General features: G+C 54.3%; 4 protein-coding genes across 4 annotated transcripts; 1 reads left to right on the top strand and 3 right to left on the bottom strand.

The window, feature by feature from the left end:
* Positions 1 to 2,166: 2,166 nt before the first annotated feature.
* On the bottom strand, positions 2,167 to 2,830 carry GMORB2_3715 (uncharacterized protein; the record flags this gene model as incomplete). Its single annotated transcript, XM_035465691.1, has 2 exons — positions 2,167 to 2,511; positions 2,675 to 2,830. 2 exons carry the CDS (start codon positions 2,828 to 2,830, stop codon positions 2,167 to 2,169), a joined length of 501 nt encoding a protein of 166 aa, XP_035323528.1.
* A 1,957-nt stretch (positions 2,831 to 4,787) lies between these two features.
* Positions 4,788 to 5,655, top strand: GMORB2_3714 (U3 small nucleolar RNA-associated protein 11; the record flags this gene model as incomplete). The annotated part of the gene is made up of 2 exons (XM_035465690.1): positions 4,788 to 4,883; positions 4,954 to 5,655. The coding sequence occupies 2 exons, from the start codon at positions 4,788 to 4,790 to the stop codon at positions 5,653 to 5,655; spliced, it is 798 nt and encodes a 265-aa protein (XP_035323527.1).
* Positions 5,656 to 6,452: 797 nt separating this feature from the next.
* GMORB2_3713 (conserved proline-rich protein) lies at positions 6,453 to 8,787 on the bottom strand (the record flags this gene model as incomplete). Its single annotated transcript, XM_035465689.1, has 2 exons — positions 6,453 to 6,469; positions 6,924 to 8,787. The coding sequence occupies 2 exons, from the start codon at positions 8,785 to 8,787 to the stop codon at positions 6,453 to 6,455; spliced, it is 1,881 nt and encodes a 626-aa protein (XP_035323526.1).
* Positions 8,788 to 10,051: 1,264 nt separating this feature from the next.
* Positions 10,052 to 10,631, bottom strand: GMORB2_3712 (COX assembly mitochondrial protein 1; the record flags this gene model as incomplete). The annotated part of the gene is made up of 2 exons (XM_035465688.1): positions 10,052 to 10,374; positions 10,484 to 10,631. 2 exons carry the CDS (start codon positions 10,629 to 10,631, stop codon positions 10,052 to 10,054), a joined length of 471 nt encoding a protein of 156 aa, XP_035323525.1.
* Between the last annotated feature and the right edge of the window lie 934 nt (positions 10,632 to 11,565).

Genomic DNA, 11,565 nt, shown 5'->3' with positions numbered 1-11,565 from the left:
ATCGTATATTATCACTGTCTCTTGTATTCAGGGAAGTAACCGACGTAGAAAGGGGGAAGGATGTTCCATGTTTTGACGTGATATTGCACCAGGGGGGGGGGAGAGGGGGGGGGGAGGGGCGGAGAACATCAAGAAGAACGGGCCTGATTCATGATTCCTTCTTTGTACCCGTAAAAAAAAAAGAGGAAAGAGAGAGAAGCTGGTGGTATACGATACTGATATCATCTTACGGTAAGATCATATTACCTGGACAGAGACTCCCCCACCTCTCGCACTATCATGATGCTATTGGCGGTGACTCTCTCCTATGGCTGCCGGGATCCCTCCTCCAACACCACGGCCGTATGACCCGTGAGGAGCAGCAGCAGCAGACAGGCCTAGTTCACTCCTGTTACCGCCGACACACAGGTGAAGATGCAATACAGATTAGAGGAGTGATGGGCGACGTACGGAGCACACGGAGCGTTTTTTCCGATGTGTCTCTCATGGAAAAGCGGAAAAGCTCCCGCTTTTCCTTTCATCTTATGCCAATTGCCAATGCTATTTCTCTGGGGCCCTGTCAACGCCACATATGAAGCCTTTGACCATCTCTAACCAATTACAGATTATACGGGTTATACATGTACTCGTACTGTGTGAGCGACCGTAAGGTAATTTTGTGTCACAAATGTTCCTCCGCTCCGTACCTGCCATGTTAAGGGTACGAGTAGACGAGATGGAATATATGGAATTCCATGTGGCAAGGTAAAGGAGTGAAGTATCATGTAATGATATCGTGGATGACAAAGAATCAGCCCTGATCATTGTCGTCACAACCTGGCGTTTCCCAGTATCTCGCTTGCTAGATGTCTCCCATACGCGCCATGTGATTTGTTATAGTTCCTCGTTCGACGGCTCCTTTGCCTATAATAGACCAGGTCCTCTGTTTACCGACATGTACCTGTAATAACGTGGGCTCTCGTCTACTGTAGACCTGCCCTCCGAAAGGGGGGGTGGAGAGGAACCCCTTTCACGGCCATCATCATCATCATCACGAGTCATTCATGGTAGTCGTGGCAAGAATCAGTCTCATCCTTTTCTTCTCTTCTTCATCCATCTCTATTCCTACCATGTACTGATACACACCCGACTACTGATCAGAATCAGACACATGGTGGGAGAAGAGCGAGAGAAGTGGTGCGATGCTTCGGCATAGCCATACAGGAACACGTTAGGTCTAGGCATTCTCTTAACAGGAGGACGTATCCTCAGAAACCTATACACGTACGCCCCTGACTCCTCTACAATCAGATCCCAAGTGCAGAGCGCAAGTTCCCGTTCTGGTCTACAGTCGCCCCCGTCGGCCTCTCTCCAGGAGTGGCTTTGCTGGTCCCCCCTCGGAGGACTTCTTGTCCTCAACAAGCTTCCGACCCTGTCCTCTGGGATGGCTGCTAGTAGCTCGATTCGATAGAGGACTTGCGTACGAGTACCTCTATACCGACGTAGCTACTCACGACAGATGCGAGCAGCAGGAGGCGCCAACTTTGATTCACATGATTTCAGTTTCTCCGGAGCAGTTCTGCACTCGTGCCTGTAGAGTCGGGTCCCCACACAGAAGGGGCCGAGAGGACAGTAGAAGTCACTGGTCAATACCGAGCATGAAGCCGGTTCTGGGCAATGCCATCATAATAGGTCGATACGTCGTACACCGTTGGGGCCTTGAGCGCCCCCCCCCCCCCCTTTCCCTTAATGAAATCGATACCACTTACGAAATCGGGGCTTCCACCGCTAGAGAAGAGAAGCCATCATGTTTGCCCCCCTCCCCCCTCCACGATCACTTCCATCTAGCCTCGGTCTCTGTAAAAGCAGTAAGACTATTGTGATCCGGTACCGATGCATTGCCGGCCGTTTTCGTGCCTACGTTGACAAACTCTGCTATATCGTCCCATAGGAGCTTGCTCTGCTACCATCGCCCACTGTCTTGCTACGCATCCAATTTTTCTCATTTATCCCCATCTCCGGTCTGCTTGTGATGTTACTGAGTGGGTGGGGGGAAGGGGGAAGGTGTGTGAGGGGACAGTCTAGGTATGACGGGTATGTGGGTTGTAGGGAGTGCGTGTTCAAAAGGGAATAGAAGCTGTAAAAAAAAAAAAAAACCGCTTATAGTAGTGATAGCAGTATACAGCCTCAGTCCTCGCCTCGCCTGCCATCACTGCGCCTTTGTTCGGGGGCTTCAGATGTCTCGGGGGATACAGCAGGGGTTGTAGGTAGTAGGAGTTCCGCCTGCTTAATAAGGCCCCAGGCATCCCTCGGGCTTGGAGCTGCTCGGATGCGGCGCAGTATCTCGTAGGCCTCCTCCTCGGGCTTGTCCCTGAGCAGTTGGAAGAGTTCCTTGTACTGGTTGTTTTCGCTCTCGAGCTCAGTGACCCTCCGTCGGAGGGCGAGGGTCACGGTCTCACCGGCCTCGGCCACGTATTCGCATCCTTCCCCTCTGGTGACGCATTGGTTGCAAGAAGGCCTCTGTCCTCCGCACTGTTTTTAGGGCCAATGCCCCTTTAGCGTCAGCAAAGATACCATAATCACTGCACGATGGCCTTATGAGGTCAGAGAGCAGGGACGGACAGGGAGGGGGTGAGAGGTATGGGGACGAATGTGCATCCGCCCTCTCTAGGGCCTGGATCAGAAGCTGCCTCACCTTGATCCGCTTGCGCCGGCACCCTTGGCATGCCACCAGGACTGCTGAGCGTTTCGGGGGGGTAAATTGGCTTGCGCTCGTGGCTTGCACAGCGAAGCTGACCCCTTCCCCTGCGGGAAGGATGGGGACGAGGTTCGATCCACGCCCGTGATTCATCAACGTTAAGCCACAGGTGTCCGTAGAATAATGAAGGAGTATCCTGGATTCCCGCTCGTATCTTTGGTTGGGCACCTGTATGATTCTCCGCTCCCTCTTCGTACTGCCGTGTACTGAGAGTTGGGATGACGGTGTGTTTCCCTCTGTGAGGTTTTGTATTGCATCACCTCCCGCCTCACGGGACGATAGGTGTACGTGGGGTTCGGCTTTTCAAACTTCTGATTAACACCGAAGGACAGTGTTGTAGAAGAGACATGAAGAGGAAAGGAGGAGGATGCGCCGAAGATCGAGTCGTTGGAGTTGTGTGGCCATCAACCGGTTGGGTGGGCTGCCCTGCAGTTACTGCACCGTAGCTCCCTTTGCTTTGGTTAGGGAGAAAGAAGTAAAAATAAAAATAAAAATAAAAATAAAAAGGAAAAGGAAAAGGAAAAAAAAAGTAAAAAGGAAACACCGACTCGGAATGGTGTCTACTGCAGTGGATATTGTCATGAATGGTGATGTGGAAACAGGATCATGGCTTTGCCCCCCCCCCCCCCCCTCGATGAATACTCGTGCCGCCGCCAATACGCCATGTGTATTCTGTCCGTGGTATTAATGCCCGGCGCTGTGCGAGGCTCCCGCGTCCCGTACCATACTTGTACGTGCGTCAGATGAGCCCTGGTCCCTGGCTTTTCGTGTATCCCCCCCCCTCCCCCCACTCCCCCTTCATGGTGTTGTTTCCCACGTAGTCTCTGTTGTGCTCATACATGTATGTACTGTATGTACTCCATACGGAACGATACACTCGCATGTACTTCATGTACTTGGGCCACTTACACTCATAGCACTCCTAGTGGAGCAGCAGTATTGCCCGCAATATCTGCACTCGTTACATGGTTCCGACCACTGAGGTTGCTTCTTTCAAAGCTTTCGTCGAGTTTTTTTTCATCGGCTGGTGGCCTTGTCTCGGAACGGGCTCCGGAACGGTGGCCGAGGTTCATCGTCCAAGTTATCTCTCTTATTGCCTTGCAAACCGAGTCCCCGCGTGGAAGGACGACAAGCTCACGCACGCCTAGATAGGAAGACGACGTGGCTTGTGGTGGGACCGTGTTCAGTATTGATACCGTCATCGGGGATCCTGGCCGTTGGGGTATGATGATGCCCATGCGGACTAATGATTGCAGCACAGCACGCCCGAAGACGACATGACAATGCAAGAAGACGAACGATCAGCAAGCAATGAAGAGACGAGCAGAGTTTTTTCTTCTTCCTTTGTATTTGCAGGCAGAGAGGCGAGATGACGATGATGCGGTCAAGCCTAGAGTATCCATATGAGATACGACGGTAGTGCTCTGTCATGGAGGAGGAAAGAATGACTGATGTCAGTGGCAAGGCTGAACTACCGGCAATGAATCAATCCAGTTCGACAGCCTGAGTAGTATTAGTAATAATCCACTACTACTATTGGCTCTCATATAAGGTCAATCTGGCATCTCCCACGGACCAAACGCTCCTTGCCCGAGTCACTTTGACACGAATTATTAAAGGAGGGATTTCCGAGTGACGCTAAAGCGTGAATCCTCTCTCTCTTGCCGGTATCATGAAATCTCCCCAATTCTTGTTGTCGTACAAGTAAGACACGCAGTCTTGAAAGATGGTACGTACCTAAGTACTGGGGCTGACCGACCCCGCCCTTGACAGTTGGCCCCATATTTTACTCCCCATTAGGCTCTCGACTAGTAATAATATGGACTCTACATGTATGACCGATTTTTTTTTTTTTTGGATTTTCTTTTTTGTTCATGTCCATCACCGCCAACAACAATCAACCTGTCTGCCTGTCCCTTCGACTCCCGACACAATATCCACCTTTTCCGCCCGGTTGACAGCTCCTGGTCTGCGCCAGCTCGACTCTTGGTCTTATCATTTTTCTGCTACGAAGAGTAAAATACCTCGGTGGCGAATACATTCCGTAGCCATGTCATCGATGCGAAACGCCGTCCAGCGACGGCCTCATCGTGAGCGCGCCCAGCCTCACGAGCGCCGTCGCCTCGGTCTCCTTGAGAAGCACAAGGTCAGTGCCTCTCCGAGATCCTAACACTGTCGTCCCATCCCCTTGTGCTGTGCTGATCATCTCTATACAGGACTACTCTCTACGTGCCAAAGACTACAACAAGAAGAAGGAGCAGCTCAAAGCTCTCCATCAAAAGGCGGCCGAACGCAACGAAGATGAATTCTACTTCGGGATGATGTCCCGCAAGGGGCCCGGATCGCGTATCAAGGATGGACGCACCTGGGACGGCAAGATCCACGGGGACCGCGGTAACTCGGCTATGGACATGGACACGGTCCGACTCCTAAAGACCCAAGACATGGGCTACATCCGCACGATGCGCCAGGTGGCGATGAAGGAGGTGGCGAGGCTTGAGCAACAGGTTGTCCTGACTCGCAGTCTAGACCGTCTAGATGACGAGGAGGAGGAGGAGGAGGCTGCCGAGGATGGTGACATGTTTGGTATGCCGTCGAAGCCCAAGCCGGCAAGGAAAACCGTCTTCTTCGATGACGTGGATGAGAGAGACGACGTTCTGGACAGCATGGACGGTGATGACGAATCCGGAAAGAAGGCGAAGGAGGCAAGAATGGCCGAGGAGGGAGAGGCCAATGACCAAGACAAGGATGCCGAACGACTCCAGCGCAGACTACAGAACGCCCGCAGGCGACTGGCTGTCCTTACCAACGCCGAGGAACAGCTCAACATCCAGCAGGCCAAGATGGCCAAGACGGCTACGTCGGGAGGGGAGACGAAAAAGGGAGACAGGATCAAGGTGCGGGCCAGGAAGAGGTAAGGGAGAACCGGGACGCTCGACATCTTCCCCTCCCAGTCTCTTGCCACGCACACACTCCCGGACCTCGACACCCCCACGCGTCACTTCAGATCCGTACATGTATCCGGAGACGAAATCACGCTTTTCCCTCTCCCCCTTCGCGAGTACCTTGTCCGACATCCACCAGCAATATAGAGAGACCCGCAGATACCATTGTTCCGGCCATACACCTCTGCCGAGCTGCTCTACAACATACTCCACTATTTTAAATGAGAAATCCCTGCTTGAAAATGGAAAAAGAATGAAGAGGACTGGCCACTCGGGGTCGTAATGGCCCGGCGCATGTCCCGAGGAAGGAAAACTCGGCAGTGTGTACAGGCAGATGACACTGCACGTTACCTATGACGTTGTTAGGTACGGCTCGTGTGGTTATATTAAACATGGGTGGGTTATTGCCAGCAGTATCCCGCGGGGTCTTGGCGGCAGGGCTGCAAATGACTATTCCCTTTTTTTTCTGGATGAGACATCAGTGCTATCAATGTAGTATTATGATCATCACGCTTGCAACATGAGCAGCGCCTTGTATTGATATCTACTAGTAGTATAGTCCATGGATTTATAGAAGAGTCTAGCCCTTCTCTCCTCGTTCCCTCATCCTCTCCTGCCATCATAGAAGACTTATGAAGAAGGGAATGGGATTTACGGAACCACCTAGGGTCTCTGTTCGCCACTGGGGACATTGCTTACAGTACGTAGATTGCTACATGGTGCATCTGCGAGTTGCCAATTTACGTTCTCGATATGATTATTCATACGAGTCACGTCGTGTCTGTGCCTGTTCAATGGACGTGACTGCAGGATGCACTTGCATGAGAAAATACTGCACGGTGGAGGGGAAAAAAGGTCCGTTGGAGCGAGAAGCATCGGCTATCTACTAGTAGTGATAATATGCACCGGGAGTCGAAAAGAAGGAGAGAAAAGACACGAGTTATTATTTTGTGAGAAGATAGTAAAGAGTTGCCAACAGGGAAGAAGGAAGGAAAGTATCACATTCCCAGAGAGATTCATGAGTCGTATTATATGCGTAAATATATATATATATATATATTGTGTGTGTGTGTGTATATGTGTGTGTGTGCGTATGTGTGCGTATGTGTGCATGTGTGTGTGCGTGCGTAGTAACGGGCAAGGTTGTGTAGTAGATCAGTATTTTGATCCGATCATCTTGTAGCAGCCACCAAGCATGACGCTGAGACACTTGAAGGCGATGGTGAGGAGCCATATGAAACACTTGAAGAGGCCCTTGACGATCTTGGCGGGGATCCTGAGTATGAAAGGGAGGCGGTCGATGCCCTCCTTCACCTTGACCCTCGGCTTCTTCGCGAAGCTGTCGTCTTGGCTCTCGACGTCGATCTCAAACGTCTCCATCCTCGACTTCTTGTTGTTACCGTTTCTGCTGCTGCTGCTGCCGTTCTTGGCGATGCCACCGGTGGCGGCACCCACTAGCCTGGACAGGGACGAGCTGCTGCGGTGGCCCGTGGCGCCGGCGCCTGCACCGGCCACGGGCGGGGGGACGGCCAGGGGCGGCGGTTCAAAGGTCTCAGCGCCGCCGACCGGGAGGTTCTTCTCGTCGTCCCGGGCGACGAGGGTCAGCGCCGTCACGGCCACGTCGACGATGAAGAAGGACTCAATCTTCGAGGCCAGCCCCGTGTCGATCTCCAGCCACCCGCCGCCGGTGAAGTCGCGCGTCAGCTTAGCCAGGTGTCGCGGCGACTCGTGGTGCTCGAGCGTGTACTCGACGCGGGACCAGGCGGGCGCCCGGTCCACCGTTATGCAGAACGGCGTGGCCAGGGCCGGGTGCACGAGGAAGTAGTTGTTGCTGTCGTCGTCCCACACTAGGCGGGCGCACTCGTTCTCGGCCATGGCCAGGGCGGCCGGGTCGTTGGCCCTCTCCACGGCCATGCGGGCCGCCGACGTGGGCATCAGAAGCGCCACCAGCCCATCCTGCGGCTGGTGCTTGCGGGATTCCTCCTCTGTCGTCGCGCACAGCGCCTCGATCCAGTTCTTGCCCTTGGTCGATATGCTGGGGCCACCACCGTTGCCGCCACCTGCCGAGCTGCTAGGCAGCGGCGAGGACGACGAGGACGCCGATGGTGACGATGGGCCCTCGCTGGTCGTCGTCGTCGCCTCCTTGTAAGGCTTGTTAGGGTCATGACGCATCACCGTGATGCGCGCCGACGCCGACGTCGGGTCCAGCCGGATGTTGTACATGGGCTGCCGGGAGGCTGAGAACATGGTGTACACGGGCGCGTCTCTGTCCTGAGCCATCTTCATGCAGTACACTCGACCCTCGGATGCCGACGCCTTCCACCCGTTGGCCACCTTCCAGAAACCTCTGAGCTGCTCCGTCGACGACACCTTGGGCTCCGCCGGGGGCTCCTGCGGCCGCGGCCGCGCCCACCGGTGCCCGCTGTCGTCCACCACCATCGGACTCCGCGTCGGGCTGTTGGCCTGCATCGCGTCCTGCTGCTGCTCACCGCTCTGGTGATACGACTGTCGGCTTATGATGGCTCGGGGGACCCGTGTAGGGCTCTTCTGTGTCGGAGCGTAGTCTTGCTGGTCCAGTGGGAGGCCGGGATTGTACGTCGGGAATATAGACCGGAGAGGTAGTTCCTGTGGGACTTGCTGCCGGCCCGGCTGCTGCAGAGGTAGAACTGGCCTGCCGTCGTCGTCGAGCGGCAGCTTAGCAATCGAGTCGCGGACCGACGGCTGCTGCGCCGCCAAGACTGGACTGGCAGCACGAGGGGGGTACGGCTGCTGTGGCTGTGGCTGGGGTTGCTCCTGTTCATTCTCGTGCTCGAGCTCGTGCTGATGTGGCCTCTGGACTCCGATGGGGATATCTGGCTGTATACTGTCACGATATTGAGTGGTCCGCGGCGGGGTCAGACGGGCCTGGCGAGGCGGGGCAGAAGAGTATGCGGCTTCGGGTGTCTGGGCACGCATGCCCTGTGGCGTGATTGTTCTGCGCTCGCGAGACTCGGAGCGACGCCCGAGGGCCATCTGGTTGCTCACAACCGGCGGAGGCTTAGAGGTGTTCGGGTTGGGGAACAGGGAGAAGGCCGCCGGGGCAGGCGACGTAGATGAGGGCGACATGTAGAGAGAGACACGAACCGGCGTGGGGTCACTTGGGTATAACGGATTGGAACTGTGAGAGCATGGAAAAGCATATGAGAAATAAAAAACAACAAAACAACAACAAAATAGAAAGAGGCGAAATGATGCGTTTAAGAGTGTGTAGCAGAAACAATGATGAAAAATGACACACAATCAAATGACTACCGCTTCATTATGGATACACACAGAAGAAAAGGAAGACAGAGGATCAACAGGCGGCGCACAGAGGAGAAAGCGGGACATATACGTCTTGAGAGAAGATCCATAACTCGGGTGACTGATCAGTGAAGACAGTGAAGCGCCCAGAGATGAAGAAATGCTGGCCCATGGAGAGGAGAGGGAGAGGTGATGGGGATGCGTGTGAGTGGTGAGATGGAGACGGTCCAACAGGACAGCGCGTGGGAGGGTGGTCCCAAAGACCAAAAATAGCTGAGCAAGGGTCCGGCGATCCAATGAGCGACCCCATCACCCTGCAGGCGACGGTCTCCAAGCGCCTATTCCCTTGTCTCCCAGCCGCCGTTTCCTCGAATCCGATCGCGCGAGGATTACGCTTGCCGTTCATACCAAATCGGAGCTCTCGTCGAGTCTCGCAGAGCGCTTACCGAGTACTGAGAGTGGCTGGGCTGATCCCGTTTACCCGTTGTGGCCACGACGGTGATGGATGGATGGTGTTTGAGCTAATCAACGAGGACTATCCATCTTGTCACTTGCTTGATGAAAGGTGACCGGTTCTCGAGACCGGATGCCTCGAAGCGCTTGATTTTGCGTCATTCGGTAATCCTTTTAGAGGGAGGCCGGGATGGCATCTGTCGGTGTGCCATGCTCACATTGTCTTGGGTCGTATAGATGGAGTATTGCTCGGACGAAGATCGACCGACAGCCTAGATGTGAGATTCGAATGCAGAGAGCAATGTTTATTTCTTCTTTTCTTATATATCCACATGTCTTTTCTCGTTCTTCTCTTGTTCCTTCTCAAATCGCGGGCCGACAATAATCGTACAAGACAAGCCCCCCCTGCCCGCTCGGCCTCCAGAAAAAAAAAAAACACTTTCGTACGAATACACAGCAATACTACAGGCGTATGTTGCAGGACAGGAGGGTAGGGGGGGCAGAGGGGGGGGGGGACTCCCGCTGCAGAAATCACGAAATTAAAACGCCGGCCCAGAATGCATCCATCATGCCCTCCTCTGTCTGCTCCCCCCCCTCCCCCCTCCCCCCTCCCCCTCTCCGACGATGGATCAGATCAGCTCTCGCCGTGACGTCGATCCTTGGATGGCATGCCGCCCACGCGCTCCACCCTGGCCTCCATCTCCTTCTGTCTCGACAGTCTCACGTCCTCGGGCAGACCCCACCACTCCCTCATGAATTCCTCCTGGGCAGCCGCCATCTTGGCCTTGCGTTCGCGCTGTCGCTGCCTCTCGATGCGTAGCGCGAACCACTCCTCGCGGGCAATGTCGTATTCCTCCTGCGTCGCGTGTTTCGTCATGCAGTTGTTCATCACCCGGTGCTCGGCACGGCAGGCGAACGACACTGTAAATGTCCTTCCGAGGGCGCAGGCGGCGAATTCTGCATCCGTCGTCCACGCAATCGTCAGCATATTTTCTGCCATCTTCTACCGCCTCTTCCGCGGGTAGGAGAGGGAAGCATGTGAAGACAAGAGGGAGAAGGCACTCACGTTTGATCTCCTCCACGCACTGCTTGCGTACCCGGCCGTAGTAGATATCTCGCACCTGGCCCTCCTGCGACGCCGACAGAGGAAGCGGGTTTCGAGATGGCACACCCGGGCGCTGCTCCTGCGGAGCGTCAGGTTTCTGATCGGCCATTGCGGCCCATCGACTGGCTTGGCGGGAAGTCTTCGATTGGCAGGGACGAGTACTGGATGGCTTGCCGTCAATCGTTCGAAGAATGTACCCGGTGGAGGAAGCGAGAGTCGTCGCGTGGCAGAGTAGTGATGTGATGCGCAATGGCCGTCGTCGTCGTCGTCGTCGTCGTAGGCTGACGAAGAGCTAGGAGACGAGCTTTAGATTCATGAGAAGACGGGAGGTAAAAAGACATCACCGCCTTCTGGATCGAGACGCTGACGGCAGAATCTCCACATACTCAGCTCAGGTACCCTCACACCACTGGAAATGCTTACCCTGCATGGTCATAAAATTCTCCTAGATCGATCTTGTGTCCTGGCGAGCAGGGTTCATATCATTCTGATGCCTGAGTGTGGTAGAGTTCATCTATCCATCGTAAATTTCACCATCTCTAGGAACTTGCTGGTACGAAACATGCCGTGGCTGTTTCTCTGAACGCGTAGTCGTTGTAAAATTCTGCTGACACATCGCCAATGGCCTAATAGTAACGCTCTCGATGAAGTCCCTCTCCCACACCTGATTTCCAACTGTAGCATCGCCCGGAGGAGCAATCTCGAGGCCGCTCGTGGTAACAATGGGGGGTATGCTTCCAAGTGCAAATCGAAAGAAATTCTCAAGGTTGAGTGACATGACAGAAATGAACAAGAAAATTTATCTGCATCTTTAGTCTGCTAGGCTCATCAGTCCACCGTGAGGTTGCCAAGGACGCAATGCGGTCACCAAAGGATTCGACTGAGAATATTTCGCAAAAAAAAATACCGACAGAACCGGATGAGGGAAAGAGAAGGATCGAGGAGCCGGACACAGTGCCATCACATAATCTCGGGCTCTGAGGAGGTCAACTGAGGATATTCCACCCAGATTTATCGAGCGGGCGTTGTTGAGAGCCTCGAAC

Source organism: Geosmithia morbida (assembly GCF_012550715.1).
Source record: "Geosmithia morbida isolate 1262 chromosome Unknown scaffold_2, whole genome shotgun sequence".
Lineage (NCBI taxonomy): Eukaryota > Fungi > Ascomycota > Sordariomycetes > Hypocreales > Bionectriaceae > Geosmithia > Geosmithia morbida.
This window is presented reverse-complemented; position numbering and strand designations above follow the sequence as displayed.